General features: G+C 36.3%; 1 protein-coding gene across 2 annotated transcripts; it reads right to left on the reverse strand.

The window, feature by feature from the left end:
- Positions 1 to 236: 236 nt before the first annotated feature.
- Positions 237 to 22392, reverse strand: LOC140161106 (osmotic avoidance abnormal protein 3-like). 2 transcript variants are annotated; one of them, XM_072184498.1, is made up of 20 exons: positions 21974 to 22392; positions 19045 to 19191; positions 17559 to 17606; positions 16206 to 16352; positions 14598 to 14669; positions 13406 to 13485; positions 11852 to 11971; positions 11154 to 11245; positions 10549 to 10585; positions 9432 to 9531; positions 8745 to 8882; positions 7795 to 7911; positions 7319 to 7423; positions 6550 to 6642; positions 4951 to 5047; positions 3631 to 3773; positions 2864 to 3025; positions 2186 to 2392; positions 977 to 1127; positions 237 to 386 (listed from the first exon to the last, which is right to left on the reverse strand). In XM_072184498.1, exons 1-20 carry the CDS (start codon positions 21974 to 21976, stop codon positions 295 to 297), a joined length of 2151 nt encoding a protein of 716 aa, XP_072040599.1. In that variant the 5' UTR covers positions 21977 to 22392; the 3' UTR covers positions 237 to 294. The 2 variants fall into 2 exon arrangements, with proteins under 2 accessions (XP_072040599.1, XP_072040600.1); XM_072184499.1 differs by lacking the exons at positions 19045 to 19191; positions 21974 to 22392 and adding an exon at positions 18377 to 18433.
- Positions 22393 to 23727: the final 1335 nt, after the last annotated feature.

A 23727-nucleotide genomic window follows, 5' to 3' on the forward strand; every position in this document is an offset into this window, starting at 1 on the left:
AACTTAACTATGATAACTGGCCCAATTAAAATTTGTATCAAAATGTTCAGAGTCTCCATTAGCCCTGTGATTACATTTGTGCCCCATGTGTAATGTACATGCATCGTAAGAAATCCAGATGTACATGCAGAAGGTCAAACAGTCGTCATACGGTATGCATGTTGCGCTCAACGCACAGCACAACTCTGAACATTTATGAGGCACGCTTTTTTAAAACAAATTTCCACATGATTCATTTTGGAAGTGGGCCATCAGTGGAACATCCAATTGAAGACATCGTTGTCCATAACTAGACTACTTCATTGATGAACGGGAGCTTGCAGTAGATGGTCTACTCTGAGGACGTCCTTCAGCCATGGCCAGACGGTCCTTCAATTCTGCCATTTCTGTGAAGTTAAAAGTATAGGACGTACTTATATTAGGCAGAACTGTCTACATACTCTTGTCACAAATGCTGAAGCAATTTCTTTACAGAGTAATTATGCAACTGCAGAGTGTGATTACACAAACTTCTCAACATGAGCAGCAATGGGCTATTCCAGTTGAAATCCATACACCCCATGTGGAAGAAGTGACCTTAATCTCCCGCGCAGGGGGTGTAGATTTCATGTAGGATCACCCATTCAGGTAACCCCATTTGAAATTCATACTCCCTGTGTGGAAGATTAAGGTCATGTCTTCCATAGGGGTGTATGGCTTTCAACTGGAATAATAACTTCCAATAGACTGATATTACAAGCACAAGGACAAAGTAATGTTGGTAAAACAAATTCAAATTTCCAGTGACATATCACGGCACATAATGCGAGTAATATGATTATATGACATGATATTATTAGTTATCCCCTGTCTGTTTATGCAATACTGAAAAATATCACTGGTTTTGAGGTTGTATCAAAAGCACGACAATATTACTCACAAGAATATTACCAGCATGGAACCTTAAAGATTTGCATAAAATCTTCATCCCACATACCTTGACGGAGTGCCTGATTTTCCTGCACTAGCTCTGAGTTGCGACTGGATAAAAAGATAGCATCCTGAATGGAATCTTCCAGTAAGCTGCGATAACGCTGCTCTAATGCCAACTTCTGCTCCTCAAATACTTCACGGTAATTACGGAATGTCTGTAAAATGTGTAACAATGATGCCAAGTCAATTAACTTCCAGTTCACTTGTTTGATCACACTTCAAGAATTCTGCTGATATGTGATGCTATCAAGGAAATATTCAAATTTGTGATGCTATCAAGGAAATATTCAAATTTTGTGACAAAGAGATAATTTAGAGATGCTGGCTATGATCACAAATCATTCTTTCCCTGCATAGAAAGTAGTATGCATGACGAAATAAAAAAGTATGTGTCAAAACTTGTGAAGATTTTGAAATCCAATGCAAAATATGCTTTCCGCCTATTTCCCCCGACAAAAACTCAGCCTAAATAAGTTTGAGATGCTCAAAACTTTCAAAGCTTACATTTTTATACACAAAATGAAATATTTTCACTAATTTCAAGTGTTAAATCACACAATTCTTCTAACAAAATTCTTGCAAAACATTTTTACAGTTCAGTTTTGTAAAAAAAAATCAAATTTCTCTAAAAAAAATGCACCGCAAATTCTTTTTGAGGGCGTAAGCCTTAATGTTACTTCAAATGAGATTGTCCTGATTCTTCATTAGCAATATAAGAAAGGTATTTGATTATTTAAACTAAAAAAACAATGTTTAAGATTATTATTATGAATCATAATCACTGTATACATGTGTTAAGAATTTGCTATAGTGAACTGTTATGTAATGCATTTTAGATAATTTGATGACAAGCAAACGCCTCTAATACCCACCAGAAAATCATATTATAAATTTCATTTTATTATAAGTTTCTACAAAACTAATGAACCTCTTCAAGAATACACACCCAGGGTTTTCTTTAAGCATTTTGTTGAAGGGGTATTTTTCCTCTGAAGGGGTCCAAAACATTGCCCAAGAGGTATTTTTTTTATTTTGGAAAACGCTTTTAACAATATCGGTGGTTTCTATATTCAAATCTTGTAATATTTGAACGTGTACGTTTTCAAGATTTTGTATGCTTTGGCCTTTGAACTTTGGATTTGAACGGGGTCTGCAAAGTGCGTGAACGCATAAATACGCATGTTTTGTGTGTTAAAGTAAACCCTGTACACACCTGAAAATGCTGAAGTTGTTGCATCTCCAGCTCATCTCTATGTTTCTGATATGACTCAGTGAGTTCCTGTAGGACCATAGCTTTCTCTGCATCCATAGCTTGTAGTTGCATAGTAACCACACGTCTCTCCTCACGCTCCTTGACCAGATCCATCTCTAGCTGCATAGATTGCTCCTTGCTGTACTCGTAACCATCGGCTGATTTCAACTGCAATGTCAGTGCAATATAAAATGAAAACAAAATGTAGGGGACTCTGAAGAAATATATGCTTTTGTTACAATGAGCAGGAAGGTATTTTTCAGATTTATTTTTTCCCTTCAAAATGCTAATCTGTTTATTAGTTTGTTACATATATTTGATTATCAAGATGGCAGTGGTGTTTTTATAATACAAATTTGAAGTATTTTAGTGTCAAAAAATGTCAGATTTGCAGATACAATAGTTCAATAATTTACGAACAGACAATCACATCATTCAAAAAGATAAACACCCACTGCAGTAGCTTACCATAAGTTTCATAAACATTCAAGTAATTCATAGCTTTTATTGTTTTGCTCTAGTTTGTCTTGGTCATAGATCTAGGCCTGCAGACAGTTCTCCTGCTGATCGTCTTATTGGGCTTTGAGAGACCTTTTCTACCTCATTTTGAAAGATGGGTCCTGTGTTCCATGTTCTTACCTGTATCTCTGCTTTGTGATGATCAACCTCCATTCTCATTCTCTCCAATTCTTCTTCCAACATCTGTGCATTCTCTGTCTCCAATTTCTTCCTCTCTTCTGTCTTAGCAAGACGACGCAATTCTGAACTGGTTTGAAGGTCTCCATGCTGATTACGCATATCCTAACAAACATGAAACACAAGAAAAAGAAAATTGAAACAAGTGATCTTTCAGCTATGTTCATTTGGTGATGTATAGCTTCCCATCCAAAAAAAAAAAAACAATCATGGAAAAATACACTTTTGAGATAAAAATGCCAAATTTTAGGCAAATGTTCCTATTTTCTCTCCTGAAATTCACTTCTCCCTCTCCCTCCCCACTGCTCCCCTTATCCAGAAATAAATTATAGTGCCAACATTGCTTATTGATACTATGAGTAGTGAAAACTGTTTTCACAATTTCAGCCACACATGCTCAGAACTTTGACATCCATTACATAGACGAGATCTAACTTGAACTTGACAAATGATTAAATTACCTTCATTGATGGCCATGTGAATGAACTGCAACTCTGGGGGAAATTTATTTTTCATTAACATATGCAAAACATAACTATTACATTTTTCAAAAGTGCAAAGTTTACAACCACTGTAACATGTGAGTTGCTATCGTTTTTGTTCTCTAGTCGATATAACGGACGTCAAAATTCTAAGCATGCGAGGCTAAAATTCTAAAAAGGCTTATTGGCCTGCTGTTGTTTTTTAGCATTATTTGTTGTGTTTCTCACCTCCTTTTCTCTCTTTTGTTTCTCACTCAACTCCTTCAGCTGTCTCTTCACTTCCTTTAGATTATCATTTTCTTTCTTCACCTTCTCCTTGAGATCATGAATAGCATTCACCCTTGCCTTGGTCTCAGATTCTGTTGCCTTGCCTACACATATAAAACAAAGGATGATTATATAAATATTTTTCACGTGGGTTCGTTGCCCTAGTAAATGTTGGCCAAATCAAGATATTTTCCTTTGTCAGCAGATCCAAACCATCAAGAAATTCATAAAGAAATTCGGCAAAATGGCCTTCCTGCCCAGTTCCACGCATCTATCATCCTGCCATTATATTTTCATGGGATCTTTCAGTCCTGCTCAGTATTCCTGGTGTGTTCTGCTTGTTACTTTATTCTCTTGTATTTTGCTAATGTTTGTATATGTATCACCTGCATTCATTTGGACAACTTAAGGGGGTGGGGTATGAACCTTTGGACAGTATTTATTGTGGGACATGAGAGCACATCAGACATATCAATTGCATTCTGAATACTGAAGAATGTCCTTCTGATATCAAATAATTTTGATTTTTGAAATTGCAATGTAATACACATTTTATGGCAAATGATTAAAATTAATATTTTTGATATTTAACAGTACTCGAAGTAAACTTTATAAATCTGATAATATGTACTTAAAGTGTATGTAGGTGGGAAGAAAAGCCGACGATCAATTGAAAATTTTGACCTTTCGTATTGAAGATTTTTTCCCCAATACATTTTAAAAAATTAGGTCTTTTTGGGAAAAATTCCATATCTTCAATATGAAAGGTAAAAATTTTCAATTGATCGTCGGCTTTTCCTCTCAGCTACATACACTTAAAGAATATATCATTAGATTTATAAAATTTACTCGAGGACTGTTATATATCAAAATGTGAAAAATATCAAATTTTAATAATTTGTCATAAAATTTGTATTATATCGTGAATTTCAAAAATGAAAATTATTTGATATCAAAAGACATTCTTCGTATTCAGAATGCAATTCGATATGTCTGATGTGCTCTCATGTCCCACAAAAATACTGTCGAAATGCTCAAAACGCTCATTCCAGATCCCTTAATGTCCAGCTTTTGTCCTGGTTATTTGTTCCTACTTGTATCTTTGTTTTTGCTGGTTTGCTTTTGCCTTTTGCATTTGCTGAATAAAGGATGATATAACAAACATCAGGGTGTAAGGGGTGAAGGTACAACATTTAAACTCGAGCAACTCTTTCCTATCAACAAAATGTCCACATTGTCACTAGATTTGGCCTTGCAAGTGCGACCTTGTAAAGCGCTTACCAGTTTCAGCAATCTTGGTGTACTCTACAATCTTCACCTGCAAGTCTTCCTTCAGTGTGTCAACCAACTTACGCTTCTGTTTGTATTCGGTTTGCAGCTACAAGATAAAGAGAAATAAGCAAATGTGTCATTATATTGACAATGTAGTCCAGACAGACTCAATGTATATTATTATAGTAGTATTTTATTATGACTTATTGATTCTCTGTGATCTCAGATACAAGTGATTTGATAATCAATCATGGTTATCAGGCGTGGCCTTATGAATATTAATACAACAATTATAGTATATTCTAGGTTTCTTATTGATAAGGCCAATGAAAGTCATTTTTCATTATTTCATACCATGTGCTAAATGACAGTTTGTAAACTGGTCCCAAAAAGTAACTTACCAGGTAAGAAATTCGTCTGTCAAGTTCAAACGACAAATCGTATTATACTGAATAGCATATGAGTGGAAGCGGTGTACATTTACGCGGAGTTTGACACCTCAAAACTTTTGAAGTTATGCTCATTTGAACAAGCCTACTATCAAATTTGAAAGTTGCAGGTCCGCCCAATTTCTTCAGATGATTGAATAAGGACAATTGTCATTGAACTTTGATCATTCTTCATCCTCACAAGAAGCAATAGGAAAGTTAGTCATGCAAAGAAGAAGAGGAGAGCACTGATTACACCTGTATACTGCCAACCATCTCAAGTGGTATGAGTGCAACTTTCATTCCAGTGGATAGGTTCGGTTAAATAAGCATAACTTCAAAAATACTCATCCGCTTGCAACAAATGAGGTGTCAAAATTAGCGTAAATTAACACTGCTTCCACTCATATCCCATTTAGTGTAACACAATTTGTCGTTTGAATTTGACAGACAAATTTCTTACCTGGTAAGTTTCTTTTTTGGAGCAGTTTAGTTTACAGATGTAGTTTACAACCACATGATGGTGATTGTACAACTATTATCAAAAGTTTCACAATATTTTTTACGGGATGAGATCAGAGCAGATCAAAAAGTGTGCGACAGAGAAGTGAGTAGGTATTCATTATTAATTCATTATTAACCATATATCATGCTTCTACTGCAAAGCAATTCCCTGAAAATCAACAGAAACAGATTTATGGTATATTTAAAACCACGATTATTTATTAGTATGTTAAAGTTTGTTAGAAATCAACATTTTATTCAAAATAATGAAATATTTGGCCAGTAATTGGTTTTGAGCGGAGTAGGGTAACGGGAAACTAGGAATCGACTTTCATTAGCCTAATATCTTGTATGATAATTAGGAGAAGTTTCTCATAAGGTTATAATGTTCTATGACACTTGTTACAACTGGAACGTGTGGTTTGAGAGAGATCCAAATATGAAGGAAGTAGAAAGTACTCATCTCATCATGATTATGATTTTTAAGAATGTTCATAATCATCAGATATTTCTTCAACAAATTGTTGCATGAGGGTGTGCCATACAGATTCTGGAATTCTGCCCAATTTGCACAACTTTGCTGAAACCCAAAAAAGTGGAAATGTGAGGGCCATCACAGTACATCTCTTAACCCTACACCTTTCTCAGCTGTTTCTAGGTATATATTCATACTAACCTGGTCTTTTTCTTTCTGCATGAGTAAGACTTTTTCTTGCATTTCTTTGTTACCTTTCCTTACACTATCAGACATCACCCATTGGAGCATTCCCTATATTATACAAAGTACAAAAACAATGATCAATCTATCTCTTCAGTCAAATATTTAATCAAGTTATCAAGTTATTTAGTTAATTCTATAAATGAAACATCGAGGGGTCAGTGACACAAAGATGTAACTGCATTTTTTGCGAAAATGAGATTTTAATACCAAAATTTTCAGAAACATGAGCACTTTCCAACACGTACATGTAGAAGTAACTCCTTTTATCACCCAATTGAACTCAATGGCCAGTGAAACATAGACTAACAACATAAGTCAATGTGGACCATTGTCTTTAAACTCACTTTTTTTTTCAGAATGGCCAAAATGGAGTTACGTCTTTGTGTCACTGACCCCTGGATATTCAAAGTAAACATATCAAATACTTTGCCTCCAGACCACATTGGTCTCTTAGAAGTTATTTTTGGCAATCTTTCCATTTTTAAACATTAGAGAAAGATTTGTCATTTCTGATATCAGTTAAAATAATGCTTATTTTTATGGTCAAATTAAACACATTATTGTGACAAGGTATAGTAACAAGAATTACAAACATTTCTAGGAAAGCACTGAAAATGCCTCTTGGATTTTTTACAAATATAATACAATAGTTATCTGCTTCCACATGGGAGCATGAAGCATGAATTGACCAGTATATGTTCACATTAATGACATAATTGCTTACCTTTTTAGCCAGGTTGAGTTTCCTGTCTTCTTCATACTGTGCAGACAATCTTTCCTTTTCTTCCCATGATTGCCTCTTAGCTATCTGCAGATCTTTGATTAGGTCCTGTGACAAAACATTCAATGTTCAAGTTTTACCTTGAATTAGCAACAACTATTATATCAATAATATCCTGTGTATGAAACCAGTACAAAATAATACATGTTGATGATTCTAATGTACTCCACCCCCCCCCCCACCCCCCTTTACGGGGCTTGTGCATTAGATGCATCAACATCTCAGTAAATGTCCATTATTTTGTACAATTTCACTCCCAACATGAGTATAACTAGTTAAGGGAGGAGGTTAGACATGTTGATTAAGTTTCTTGTGCACTCTTATTAAGTTTAGGCCTGGGAGAATCTATGATCACAGAAAATGACATGTGAAATCAGCTTCATAGATCTTCATCTTTTGGTTTGTTGCTTCAAACTTACCTGCATCTGAGCTACATCTTCCTTGCTGTTCCCATCAGTAAGACTACTCCCTGCGAGCTTGTCTCTCAAACGTGCAATCTCATCTCGCAATTCATTCATCAAACGACCACTATCATCCTAAAAACGAAACAAGAACTTGTAGCATTAATTGAACTATTTAGTTATTACTTCAACAATGCCATAGTTAAAATATAAATGAATGATGATACCTATTGTTCCAGTTTGTTGACATATTGAGCATAGGAGGGACAATTAATGCATTAATATTAGACAAACATCAACATACCACACAAGTGCATTCTCTCATCTACAAAATACTCAATGTCGTTGCAAAAAGCAATATCTACAGTTTGTCCACTCTGAAGTACAAAGTGACAACGCACGCATATACAGCGCGTTAACAGTGCATAGTGCTGCGTCTCTGCTGCAGGTATGCATGCCTTCAAAGTCGGCACAATGTATGCGTCTGCGTCTGTGTCAGTACTTTGTACTTCAGAGTAGACTGACTGTATTGAGAGAGATATGATGGATTTGGATGAAAAAAAAACATAAAAAAGGAGTAGGGTACTTAATGATGTGATCTGAAATAGCTGCTTTGAAGCTCTCAGTGCTAGTAACAATTAATCCATCAGTAAAGTTTCATACTTTTTAACTTAATCCATACATGACAACATGACAAAGAAAAACAACAAGAAATCCCTATTTTAAAACAAAATTGTCACTAAACATGTTGGAAAACATGAGCAATACAAATACATCCACCCAATAGAAAAGTCTATCAATCTTTCATGATGTGCAGCCTGCAAGTATTTGAAACCACAGCACCTAGTATGCGCAGTACAATTAACCACTGTCATTTTGCTAACCGCTTTTCTGATCAGCTTCTGGATGTACCTTAATTGACAAAATAAACACCATATAACATATTTCCATGATGAGATGACACTTACCACATTCTTCCTGACTGCATTCTGTACATTCTTACAGTATTGTGCATGTTGCAGTGTATTCATGGTGTCATTAAAGCATGTATCAGCTGGCGAGACCAAGGAGAATAACAACGTGTAGGAATTACCACCAAGAGAATCCTGACAATAAAATACAGCATATGTATGGGTGACTTTTATTTTGGTTGTTTAGACATTATGGCCCGGGATAACCCAAGAAAGCCTCCTACATGAAGGTTAATTCCATCGGGTCATTGGGTAGGGTGTATAGACAGCCATGCATTACCCTGATCAGAAATGGCTAAGAGGTCTATAATAGCATCACCTGCATCTGCCCCACAATTCAAATGCAGTATTGGATAGAGCAGATAATTTTTTGTTTGCCTCCACCAGGAATTGAACTGGGAACCTCTTGCGCCAGAGTTAAACTCCTTAACCGCTGGGTCACACTGTTCCCACCACTAGGGAGTACAATGTGCCAAATATACAAGGCTTCATCAAACTTAGGATCGCATAGAATCACCTACCAGCAGCCAACTTTAATCAAAATAACAAACATGTAAATGACTTTCCTACATGAAGAAGGTTTGAAAATTTACATGGAAATGTTATTAAATGCTATTACCTCTGGCATACAAAAGTTTGTTATTTTGTTATTTTTGGAGTGACTGGCTTGATATGTGGGCTTACCTGTAGAAGTCTTGTCACTTTCGAATCCCTGTAGGGCACATGACCTCCCTTTTTGCGAGGATCTCCAAGAGCACCAATCACATTTGCTAAAGCTGAAAGGCTACAACAATTGAATTTTACTTATTTATTTATTTATTGCAATTTCAGAGACAAGTAAAAGAATATCTCAAAAGGTAGCCGACTACTTAATATATATTTAAGCCACTACTTGAAACACTGAGTGTGAAACTTGTGGTCTCAAATAGCAATATATGGGTATGGTGCTCCATATTATAAGTACACCTGTGGTCTCAGATAGTATTATGGTATGATGCCCTATACTATAATTACACCTGTTGTTGTCACTCCTCAATTTCCATGGGAAATGAGAACTTGATAAGTATAAGCTTTAACAAGTTACAGGTACAAAGGCAAAGCCAAACAAAGAACAGATGCAATTATTTAAAGGGATGGGGCCAAAACTCAGCCGCTGATCACACTGGTAGAAAAGGCAGTTTAACCTAATTCTATATATTCCATTTTAAATCCATACACCCCCCTATGGAAGACACTGCCTTAATCTCCTGGGGTGTAGATCTCAAATGGAGTCACCCATTCAGGTAACCCCATTTGAAACACACATTCCCTGTGTTGGAGATTAAGGTTATGTCTTCCATTGGGGGTGTATGGATTTCAACTGGAATAGCCAACAATTGTTCCACATACATGTATAGAAACCAGGCCCAATCTACCATTCTGCCAGAATGTAGTCGTAAGCGGTCAACAAGCAATTGGGTTTTGAAGCCATCACTAATGCAAGAATCTTTACAAGTCTCTTTAAAATGATTGCAGAGTAAGAGAAGAAATTTCTTGCTGTCCAAAGAGTAATTACGGCATTCCCTTCCCAACACACATACACTGACAATTGAAGTTGAATTTACAAACTTGCACCAATTGATGTTTTTCTTAGGGATATGGCTTCCAAACCCAACTGCTAGTTGAACGCCAGGATCCTGGCAGAACCAGCAATTAGGCTTGGTTTCTATTTTTGGAACAATAAAAAGAATGCTGTTGAACCACAGGTTCTGATATGCCACCAGCAGTTGATTGGTAGTTACATTTTGAAGCTATCCCTTACCTCCTATCATCACTCTGTACTCCCAATCCTTCAGATCCTAAAACAAAAGTGAAACAAAAACAGAGAGCAGTCAAATAATTACAGTAAACACAATGTTATATATAAATGGGTGTCATGCCCAGGGGTTCTTAGAGGGAAGATGGGTACAGCAGATTATAGCTACCATCTTCAGGCTCTTGGGTAGTAATTTTAAGAAATAAAAAAGGATCCTATAATGAAAGACAGAGATAAAAAGACTAGTTCACATCTAAAATTCTGACAACTAGACAAAAATGCTGTACTCCGCAGGTTGGACCCCAATCACGGCACGTCTTTGCCTTGACGTCAGACGCGATTTAGTCTTTTTTATCTCTGCCTTTCATTATAGGACACATTTGGGGGTGCAGGCAACCATTGACGCAATAGTCGCCCAGCACCCCAAACATGTCCTAGCACCCCATACATCAGCATCACATATAATGCACATTCCCTGTCACAGAATACACTACCCAGTAGTGTTTTAATTGCGCAACATTGTTGTAATGGCAGATTACATAGCTGTACGACTCCTCAGGTGGATGCCAACTCCCATATTTAATACTCCCTGTTCACACCAGATCTCTTACCTGCAAGATCAGCAAATAATACTCTGCTTCTGAGTGCATGGCCTCCATCAGGCTCCTTTTGTTCCACAGTAATAGTGAAGAACCCATGGGCTCTGAAAATGAAATCAGACATCATCCAACTCATGATATGAACTTAGGTAGACACATTACACAACATTTGAGATTTGGTGGAGACTTCTTAGTGTATATACTGTTAAGGGGGTACAACACTCCTGGCCAATTTTGTGCCTATTTTTGCATTTTGCATTTTTCTCAAAAATTATAGCACATTGGCGACAAGTAAGATATGTATATTATAGGGGCAAGGACTACAACTACTGTACTGAAAATTCAGCAACTCAAATCAAGTAATTATTGATTTATTGATCAAATATTGGTTTTCCCTCATTTTTGACTGTAACTCCACAACTGTTGTCTGTGCTGAAATAAAATTTCCGTGCAGTAGTTGTAGTCCTTGCCCCTATAATATACATATCTTACTTGTCCCCAATGCGCTATAATTTTTGAGAAAAATGCAAAAATAGGCACAAAATTGGGCAGGGTGTAGTACCCCTTAAAGAGAAAATTGTCATGCTACATCGATCATGTTCGCTCTTCTGCATTCTCTGAAGCTTATGTAAAATTCAAAATACTCAAAAATATAGTAAATGAGAGAAAAAGCAACTTTTCAAATTCACAAAATAGGAATACTACTGTACCTTGCTCTATGTGCTTTGATATCAGAGGAGCCCATCTTGCGTGCCCTGTTGCCTTGGTCATAAAGCCGTGCCAGGTCATCCCCATTTTGACAAACAAACTCTGATAAACCATCAACAAAACTATGAAGGCAAAATAAAAACAGATTTCAGAAGAGGTTTTATACCTGATTGCTAAACAAACATTACACTGAAACAAAAAAATACATTTAGACAAGAAGAAATCAAGCAAGATTGGTTTTGCCTTATCCTTTGATCAGATCGTAATCGACGGGCCTTATAACATCGCGGATTAATATCAAAATATTTTATTTTGTGCATTTTCTTCACAAATTATTAATTCAAGTCCTATACTTTGTCTACTTTCTTAAACACACAAAATAAAGACCAGACAGGTCAACTATTAGCACTCTTAATGTTGGTCTACTTTTCGGCGTAATGGTAAAAGCCTAACATTTCCCACCTATTACGAGCTGATCAAACTATAGAATGTGGCAAGACACAAAAAAGTCAGCAATGCAATACCTGTTGTGCAACCAGACAATCATTAGAAAGCATGGTATTGTTATTCTTTCATCATACACATCATACATACCCCCAATGTGAACATTGGTGACATTAACATCAAAGTAGTTATACGAGAAGTAATCAACATTTCAAACCCTTCAGTCCCTAACAAAATTATTTGTTTCTAGGATATCAATCTTTTGGCTTGTTCCATAATATTCTGTCACGGCTCAAGTTGAGAGTAATTGGATTTCACATCTGTGCTAACTTAATCTCACAGGTGTATACACGCGTGCAGAAGCATGACTTGTACAGAAGCAGGCGACGCAACCACAAAAATGCATTGATTCCCTGGGATTGATTCAAATGTGCCACTGTGATATCCTACATGTAGGTATGCTAGGTGAATTCAAATTTGCCATCAAACTGCATCATTTCATATTTCAAATTAAAGCCCTTGAGTAAACAAAGCCAAAACTGAAAACCATTTTTCATAGCACTTTCCGTAGCAAAGTTACATCTTGTCAAAGATTGACTTTCATCAAAAAGTTTCAGCTAGCAAAATTCCCCAAAACGGCATTTCGGGGTGTTTCTAGATCTTAGTCTCATTATGATAGCAGCTTTTTTAATGGAACTGCTATCCAAATCCTCTAAAATTCCATGTGCGAGTGACTTATCACCATAAAAATCACATATTTGGGTCAAGTGAAGTATAGAAAACATATTTATGTACGTTTCCTTCTTCGGCCAGTTGTTTTAAATTTCTATGTAAATATGCATTGACATTGTCGGCGAAATTGGCTGACTAGCAAATGTGTTAACTAAGGTTTGCCTGGGTTACCTACTACATGGTGTTACTCTCAACTTGAGACGCAACACACTATAATAAGCTGTGGTCCAAAACAGTTTATAGTGAACTACACTTTAAAGTAAAGTTATTTGCAGACCACTGTGGTTCCCATATAAACCATATTAATTTAGCAGCAACCAGAAACTTGCAGCTCAAAAGTGCACACTATATACAGAGCTGCTAATCTTTGAATCACTTACATTCCTGTTTGTGGATGTTGTCTGATTGCCATCTTGTTGCTGTGTGGATTAAGTAAGTCAGTGAAGTTTTCATCCAGAATCTGCAGCAAACAAACAGTTTTCAATCAATTAAATCAAATGATTTCCTTTTGTTGTGTCAGTTAATTCAGTTCAGTCACATTTCCATCTGGGATATATTGAAAAATTAAATTGTTAACAGATAACATGCAAAAAACTGAAATAATGTGATTTGATTCCACAATGTATTCACTGTGCAACACCCTTCTCTGGGTTCACCACTGATTTGCAAACAGCTCTTTTTACATGCAAGAAAACTTACATTTTCATTCAAAGGCACGATGGTGCAGCAATTGCAATTGGTGGATTGTGAGTTCAAGCCCCGGTGGTGCCATCATGTTGTGCACTTGGGCAAGGTGTTTTATCTTACTTGCCTCTCTCTACCTATGGGTGAAATTTGGGAACTGAATTGAGCACTGCCCAAATGGTATGAGCATCCCTTGGGCATATACCCTTGTTAAATTTTGTTTAGTGGCACATAATTATAATGAACTTGAGAACTGAATTTTGGATTTGCCCATTATCACAAATAAACTTACTTTAAAAATCAAGATTGACATTATGAGCATTTGTAAACTTACTTGACAGTAGTGTTGGCCGATCCAGCCCAAGATCGGCAGTACCGATCTCCGATTGCAAAATTCACAGATCTGTCTGATCCGGTCCCAATTCAGATATAATTATATTTTCAAATCAGCACTTGGCCATCCCCAGTTTACCAGCTACACAGACAAATTCATCATCTCTTAATCATGTGCAGTAACATTTACAAATTCCTCTCTTAATCTCCCTCCTTAAACACACTCAGCTACATGGAGGAATTCATCTTATAATCTCCCTCCTTCAGTGCTTCACGGAGGAATTCATCTCTTAATCTCCAAACACTAAAAAAATATTATTTTCTGCCAGAACAGGTGTACAAAAAGCCTCCTTGCATAAGCTTATCTACGCTGGGACCACTGGAAAGTCTATTGAATTTTTTTTTGGTAGATCGGTAAGAAGATCGGCAACATAGGGGATTTTGCCTGATTCAGATTCAAGACCGGTTCAGTTCCAGATCAGCCGATCCCTGATCTACCGATTCTGGATCGGCTAATACTTGACAGAAGAAATATTTTGTTATTTTATTACCTACCTCCAGATATGATGTAGTAACAAAGAACTGTTTCCTGGAGTCTTCTATGGCCTTGAACAGGTTCTTGTTGAACTGACAAAATTAAACAATATTAAAAACTAAATTAATTTCATCTGCTACCTGAGGGTTAAAGCAAGGATTTATGAATTCATGTCAGCTTCTAAGTTGTGAACATCATATGAGTTTTCATCGGATTACTGGTGGACACACGATAATTTGCCCAATAAAGACTTCGTCACCGGCCAGTTCCAAAAATTGCTTAAGTACAGGCCCTATGGAGAAACCAATTCTTTTGTTGTCCATTCACCCATATAAATAATAGCAATCAGGTTTTGGGATGGATGTATACACAGTGATTTGGAGAAGCTATGTAAATAATTAAAAGTACATGGCTACAAATTGACAAGGACAACTCCTTTTGTCAAACCAAATTAAAACAGACCCAAAATAAATGTAGCGTGTTAGGCCTTAAGACAGCTGTGTACTCTAGACATTGTTTCTTTCGCAAAATTGAGTTTTTTTGATATGTTTGTACTTTGTTATGTTTTTTATCAATACAAGGAATGAAAATCCAGATTTGTAAACTCCAACTGCAATATTTTAAGGGTTTTATTTCACTATTCCACTCGTGTTTGAAATTGAAAAGGAAAGAAAATCTTTGTTGTACCAGCAGGGTACACGCGCAATAACAACGCATCGCGTTGCGATCGAGCAATTTGTTAACACACAAATAAGCGACGCATACGCGACGCTTACCTGCATGCGCGGCGCATCTTATGGAAACACCACAGAAGCACAAAAACCTAGTGGTCAAATGGCTCCGTTTTAGCTGATAAAATGTGGTTTTTTTTATGTTCTTCCCAATATTTAAATATCAAGTTATGAATGGATGTCGCTCAAACTTCTCAAGGGGCCGTGGATTTACCCGATGTTTATGTAATGTAAGGTAGAAAAATAAAACTGCCAGATTCTCCTGCGTAGATTCGATGAAAGTGCAAAATGTGACCACTTTAAACTTCAACGGCCATTATTTCAATGTTCATTTTCTTGGTAAAATGACGATTTAGGTACACGATAACTCAATAAATACAGCATCTATAGGTAAGCAAATATGATCATCGTAAAAAGCATGATCGACTCAAGAAACAGTTTTCTCATTTTTTTATATTTTGGTCTATTTCCGATTTTAAGCATCATTTTGTGCAAATAGGCGTTTGTGAATTTTAAAAAGTTCAATTTGATGCCTTATATGGTCAATATCTCAAAAAATAAGGCCAATATCAAAAAAAATTTAAAAAAACGTTTTTGGAATGGAGCCTCAAGATTGAGCTAAACACAAAATAAAATATTTTGGAAAGAGTGTTTTTTTGTTATGATGTACCTAACAAATATTGCCAAAAACTCACTTTTTTTGTGATTTTCTTCATAATTGTTGCTTTTACCCCAAATCTGTATTTATATTAAGATTTATTGATGTCTTGCCTTCATAAAAATGTATACTTTTATATGTCTTATGTGAATAATTACAAAGTTATTGCACTTTTACTACATGCATGTCTGACAGTACACAGCCTCCTTAATAGTGTAAGATAATGCATGTATTCTTACCATAGGTATTATGCCAGGGTCATCAGAGGTACCACTCATGAGATGTGTCTTGCCGCTACCAGTTGGACCAAAGGCTATGAAACTAACATTGTAACCATCCAATGCCTTCTTCAACAACGTTGTGCATTGCTCCTTGTAGATTTGACTCTGTTTGATTGAAACAATTGAAAGAGGTTTAAAATCAATGACATAGAGAGATATACAGTGATTTAATGTTGACACCCAAATGTAAGACTAACCTTTTTATGTTTTGAAAGATTAGGTAAAATGTGAAGAACATGAACCTGCAATTGAATTAGGCTTGCAAAGAAAATGCCACATGTGCCATTTATTCTTTTCTGCGTTAGCATAAGGCATTTTTTGTTGTTCACATTGTTCACCTTCCTCCTTGACTGAGCTGAACTTGTGAAACATTTGGTGCAAAAAACTCTGTAAATTGCGCATAAAAAATAGATTTTTATTTGTTTCCCACCAAATGTTAGTCACTTATCACAATTTTGAGCCAACAAAGAAAGTTGCTATTTCATGCCAGCACCTATAATTATTGTCAATGTGTTTATTAGCTTGCCGATCGTTATTGAGCGGAGCTTAACACAGCTGGGACGTATAAATAAGACGTACAGCTAAGACGCAAAAACCAAATTTGTTTGATCCTTGGATTGACTGTCAATGTTGAGTCGATGCTTCTTATTTATGAACTAACAATTAATCAGCATTGGTCAATATCAATACAGGCAAAGTTTCAATGTTATCAAAATTAACAATAATTTTATCAATTGATTTCATAAGTAATAAGGATCGACTAAGCATCAACGGCCGATCAAATATTGAGTGGGATTTATACACTTCGCAGGGGGGCCACTCAAGTCTCATAGTGTACACATGCATGACCAGAAAAATACCAATTTAGGATCCATTCAGAGAATGAACGCAAAATGCTAAAATCCCATATAGGGGGTCAAAACCACCTGTTTTCAAGGAAAAGACTGCTAGTTGGTGCGTTTAGAAGTCATTTTCGGATCCTGCTATTTCACAAAGCATGTTTCCCTGGCATGTTTTGCATCAGGAACATCACCTAAAGCATAAATGTTAGAAAATTATAAACCAAAACATGTACTATAAGGGTTCTTTTTATCAAAAACCAGTAAGGGCGATACCGTTCGGATAAAATCCTGCTTAGGGGTATCTTTCAGGTAGGTTTACAATCTAGTTTAGGGAGTAAAATTTGTTGCAAAATAGCGCTAAATTCCATTTTAAGGGTGTATTTTGCTCAAAAGGACAAGGTATGTTTTGAAAATCTCTGGTCATGCATGTGTACACTGTGAAACTTGAGTGGCCCCCTAATATACTTACAGCTCTGATGTCCCAAAAGTAACTTGCATTAAAAGCAAATGTGTTTTCCTGGATAAGAAACAAATATACAATATTCATAATATGTAAGCAAATAGAAGTCACAGATGTGTTAAAGAAACTTTGAAATATGCATAAAGTAACATGTGAAAACCACACTTACATTTCAAGTATCACTGCATGTGGCAAATTAAACTTGGAATAATAAGAAATTATCCATAAATGTATTCTTTATTCTACTATTAAAAAAGAGACAACCACTCAAGGTTTTGTTCTGTGCTGGAGCCTAAAACTCAAAAAATATGTGTAGTTAACTGAATTTATCCTAAAAGTGTCCAGTATATATTGTGTCGCTACGCCGAGTCGGAAAAGGTTATGTTATTTCAAAGCCCAAGTAGGCCCTATGACAAAATCTCATTAAGTTACAATTTTGTAATTTTGCATAAAACATGAAATAATCTAGACCGGAGTCAGAATAGACTGGCTAAACATAGGTTAAACATGACTCGATAGTCATGAAATGAACACAATTTGCAAGATCGGATGTGCTCTGATTCTTTGAGTTACCTTTTGTCACTCTTGACTCATGTTGCACTGTACTAGATAGCAAATCAGTACAGAAAATTAAAATGGATGAAATGCATTGTGGGAAGTGTAAGACATCTTCTCATCTACAACACTGTACAAACACACTATACTAATCTTTCCTGTCTGTTGTTTTATCTCCACTCATCGTGAGTTTCTTGACTATTCTCATTGCTCCCTTCCTTTGCTCAACAGGGTCGACATATTACAGTCAGTCACTCACCCACTATACCAACCTTTCCTGATCCTCCTTGCTGAGGATTTTGTACTGTTGTTTTATCTCCACTCATCTTGAGTTTCTTAACTTTTCTCATTGCTCTACAGGGTCGACATAATACAGCCACAGTCACTCACCCCCCCCCCCACACACACACACACACCCACCACACTATACCAACCTTTCCTGATCCTCCTTGCTGAGGATTTTGTACTGTTGTTTTATCTCCACTCATCTTGAGTTTCTTAACTTTTCTCATTGCTCCCTCCCTTGCTCTACAGGGTCCACATAATACAGCCACAGTCACTCACCCCCCCACACACACACACACACACCCACCACACTATACCAACCTTTCCTGATCCTCCTTGCTGAGGATTTTGTACTGTTGTTTTATCTCCACTCATCTTGAGTTTCTTAACTTTTCTCATTGCTCCCTCCCCTTGCTCTACAGGGTCGACATAATACAGCCACTGTCACTCACCCCCCCCCACACACCCACCCACTATGCCAACCTTTCCTGATCCTCCTTGCTGAGGATTTTGTACTGTTGTTTTATCTCCACTCATCTTGAGTTTCTTAACTTTTCTCATTGCTCCCTCCCCTTGCTCTACAGGGTCGACATAATACAGCCACAGTCACTCACCCCCCCCCCCCACACCCCCACACCCACCACACTATACCAACCTTTCCTGATCCTCCTTGCTGAGGGTTTTGTACAGTTGTTTTATCCCCACTCATCTTGACTATTCTCATTGCCCCCTTCCCTTGCTCTACATCTGTGAAGGGTCGACATCTTGCAGCCACAGTCACTCCAACTTTAGCATCAGATGCCTGGAATCATATGGGATGAATAAGTAAGAAGGAGTGGCCGCAGAAAAGAAAATCACAAAAAAAATTAAATTACAGATTTAGAATCCTTAGACTAATGCCAAGTGCTACAATCATTAATCATTGATTTTGGAATTTTTGAATAATTTGGAAAAAAATAACCATAAAATTTAGGATTCACTAACATAGGTACCGGAAGAAAACACGATCACAGTTTTTGGGGCCGCAATTTTTTGTTTTTGGGTGCAATTGCGTTTTTTCAACAACACAAAATTTGTTTGTTTTTATTTATTTTTTTTTTGTTTTGTTTTTTTTTGTAAGTTATAGACCCTAACTTTCTTGTTATTCAAGGTTGGAATCAGAGCAAAACTGCTATTTAAAAAGATAAAGTTGTACATTTTAAAATACTTTTGCTTCTATTGAACAGCTAGCAATGCATGTTAGTTCAATATATCCCTGGCTGTTAGAAGCAACAGTATGTAATATGTGCAACTTTATCCAGCTTTGAATAAAAATCTAATTTTGGAAAACTGTGGTGCATTTTTTGGCTTTCCAAATCGTGTTTTTTTCGGTGCTTAAACACTAACATCTCCGGTATGAAGACTGAGGCATTAACCCAATGAGGTAGAAAGGATAGAGTGCCCTGCTCGCCGAATCTGTGAAGCAGGTTTGGGTCCCGATTTGGGTGCTGTATAGATCAAAAAGTTGAACAAATCATGTATTAAGACGCATTAAATTTCCCAGTATACCATTGTCTTTAGCAAAAAATTGCTGAATTATAAAGGCAAACACGCCTGAATCTGGTATTTCATCAGTGTTGCCACACTAAACAACTCTACCACTTACGAAATTTCGCCTTCAGTCGCCGTTCCTGTAGCGCCGCATGGCAACGGGCGAATGAACTAGATTTAGGAGCGTGCTTGCCTTTATTATTCAGCAATTATTTGATAAAAAAATGGTACACAGTAAAGTTGAATATGCTAAAACAAGTAATTTATTTAATTTTATTAATCCATACATGCTAGAGTAAATTCAGTTTCCATTTTAGTTGTATTTGATGCTGATTTTGTTCGGTCCCTTCATTTCATAATGGCTTATTCAGTGTGTGATTGTCAATGAAACGGCAACGTACCAGCTCGAGCTCAGCGATCTATGTTTTTCTACGTCATTGCATTAACCATACCCAAATTGGCCAATGGGCCCTGATCTAATCAGTGAATCCAAACACAGCCATTTACGATTGGTGATTGTATCAAAAATTTTGCACAAATTCACTTTAACTTAATTTTAGACTGTTCAAAATAGGAAACTTTTGAACTAAAAGAGTTTTAAAACTCATCAAAAAACTTCACCATATTGATCTATTGAAAAATGATAGAGTGGGACTCTAGCTTTGAATGCATATTGCGTAACTATTGTTTGTGTGCAAATTCAAAGCTAGAATTCTCAAGTAAGAAAAGACCGCAAAGGCCAAGTTTCATTGAATGGCCTTCGTGTGAAAATAGGAAAGAGAAGGCCAAGATATTTCAGGCTATGCAGTTAGGTATAATTTAATTTAAATTGACTATAAAATTACTTAAATAATTAAATTTATATTCTGTTGATGTAAAATGATGTTAAATTTGGATGATAGTTATTTTGATGAGTCAATTATATCTTTTAGAGCAAATGCTACCTACTTTAAACCAGGGATGGAAAATAACACCCGTCCAGTCGCCAGTAGAGAGTAAATTTGCGGTCGTGCGAGTGAAGTTCTAAAATCACCAGCCCGATTGGTGAGTAACATTTCGCACTGATCTACCAATTTACGGTCCACAAAACTTGAATGAAATTGTGCACAAAATTTTATCACGCCTATAGTCCCAATTTTGCATCAAAATTGTGCAAAATTGGTACAATATTAACAATTTTTAGTATTGTTGAATTCGTGTTTTACTAGAACTTGTGATTCATGTGATATCTACAAATTTGAAAAGAAAACGCGAAAATTTGAGTGATGTTTATGAGCGCATGAACACACAAGGACAGGTCAAAACGCGGTTAGCAGTCAGATGTTAACATGGAAAAATGCATATTGCGTAACTACTGGCGTAACTATTGTTTGTGTACAAATTCAAAGCTAGAATTCTCAAGTAAGAAAAAGACACAAAGGCCAAGTTTCATTCATGTAATGTAAGAACTTGTGATTCATGTGTGATATCTAGAAATTTGAAAAGAAAATGCAAAAATTTGAGTGATGTTTATGATTATGTGCACATGTACATAGTATTAGTACACACAAGGTCAACTACGATTTCAATAGCAAAGCAGTCTAGCCTCGAATGAAGCCCTCGGTAAGCAAATTCGAAGCTAGACTTCTCCAGTAATAATATATTTTATAATCAGCTTCTTCTTCTTTCTGTTACGGTGCATAAACCTCCTTGGCTTGGAGTAGCTGTATACTCGAAGTCTAGAACAAATGGTGGCTGCTAACATTTTAACAGACATGAAATTCAAAGGCATAAAAATTAGCAAAAACAAAATTAAGGATTGAATGCATTTTAGTGTCCAAAAAGGCAAAATTATCGTCAAAGTTCTGCAGAATTCTGCACCCTTGCGAAGGGTTTAGAATTCGAATCAGGAATAAAAATATCCGATCTTTGCGATCAAAAACACAAAATTACAACTTTAAACATAATATTGGCAAAAAACATTATTACCAAACAATAAAGAATAGAAAATTCGACGTCAACTTCTCAAAATATTGGAGAAATATGCTCACTTAATTTTTGCTAGCTTTACTTACCATTTTCCTCTTCACTTCAGTCAGAAATGTATCAGATTGTTTTTCAATTGCACACGACGGTTAAGTTTTTTGTTAAGTCATGAAGTGCCACTACTAGGCCTATTCAGTGGGTTCTTCTGTAACACTAACACTACCGGTAACTTATAAAGCTTTATAAAAACAACTCGATGTTGCCACTTGAACGAATCGTCGAACATGCGAATGCAAAATAAAACGAAAAGAGTCAACGTCGAACAACTACAAAAACAATCGCAACAAAAATTGTTAACCAATTCGAGGATCCACAAGCTAAGACATGATCAGGGCATCAAAAGGACAACCTACACCCGCAAAATGCGTGTGAAAACAATGAAAAAATATGTGCGTTATTTCCAGTCCTGTCTTCCGAATTCTGCAAAGAATACCAACAAGTAGTGTTTCTATAAATTGTACATAATAAATTGTCATTTACCGTATACTATTTCATAATTTTAAGGATTATAACTTAATTTGAATGGTAAATGTATCTGTTCCAAGACAAAAATGTATTTTATTTATAGCTCTGATTCCTAATCACCATTTAGGTCGGCTTTTAAAAACAAATCTACAAATGGGAAACTTTTTTCCATCTTAGAAAAACCAAACACCTGCAACCGGAAGTTTATCGACTCCTTGCCAACTTTGACGTCATTATTTACATAATTGATTGGATACCGCAACAGGTGTGGCGCTGTGCAACTCAAACTTTGGACCAATCAGCATGCCCAGTCAGCGGGCTGGTCAGTATGAATAGATCGATCGATTATCTTTGACAGTGACCCGCCCGGCGGTTCTCGGGTTTTCATCAGGTTTTTTTAGAGGCCATCTATATATCCCGGAAGGGCTAAGATTTTACGTAGGCCTACAAAAGCTTGCTGAGTTTTGCCGGGGAGTTTTGATGACATTAGGACAATAAAAAAAAACACAAACACATTTATGGTCCTGTGTTACAACCTGGGGTACCTTTGTGTTACATAGTAGAAAAATGAAATGTTTCTAACATTTTACCTACACGTCTCATTTGAAGTGGTTCATCCTCCTGAGCATTTTGACACCTTTTTTTTTTTATGGAAATCGGTTAAAATATGAGAGAGTGCGGGCAAAAACAATCACAAAGTAGGTGGGATTTAACCCCACCTCTTTTTCCACATTTACAATCATTCTGAGCAAGTATTAGTCTTTTAAATGACCTTCTGTATTTATTTACTTGGTTTAGATGTCTGGGAGTTCATTTAGACATTTTTTTACTAGATTCTAATTTTTAATGGGGGGTTTTAGTAGGGTGGCCACAATGCTAGGCATTGTGTGTACCCCTGCCTACATACACAAATGTATGGTAGAAATGTAACAGAATCTGGGAGCAGTTGGAAAACTTTTGGGCATTTTGAATTTTATATATTTTCTCTTCTAGTAACTTCTGTGCAAACCTGACTACCTAATTAGAGAGAAAATATTCTGCTCGTAATGAAGGTGAATATAGCATTTTTGTACGGTCACGCATGACAAAGTTACGCACAAAATCAGTTTTTGTCATCAAATAAAACTATTTTCCCAAAGATGTACAATTATGCTATATTCAGTTTTAGAATCTAGACCCTCACAGCAAAATCCTGTGCAAATATCAGACAATTTGATTGTGTGGTTTAGGAAATAGAGGCATTTGAAGGTCATAATTGGCACATAATAGCGCCCTCAACGGTGAAAATCACACATATTTACCTTAAAAGTCAAGGCAA

Source organism: Amphiura filiformis, chromosome 9 (genome assembly GCF_039555335.1).
Source record: "Amphiura filiformis chromosome 9, Afil_fr2py, whole genome shotgun sequence".
In the NCBI taxonomy this organism is placed as follows: domain Eukaryota; kingdom Metazoa; phylum Echinodermata; class Ophiuroidea; order Amphilepidida; family Amphiuridae; genus Amphiura; species Amphiura filiformis.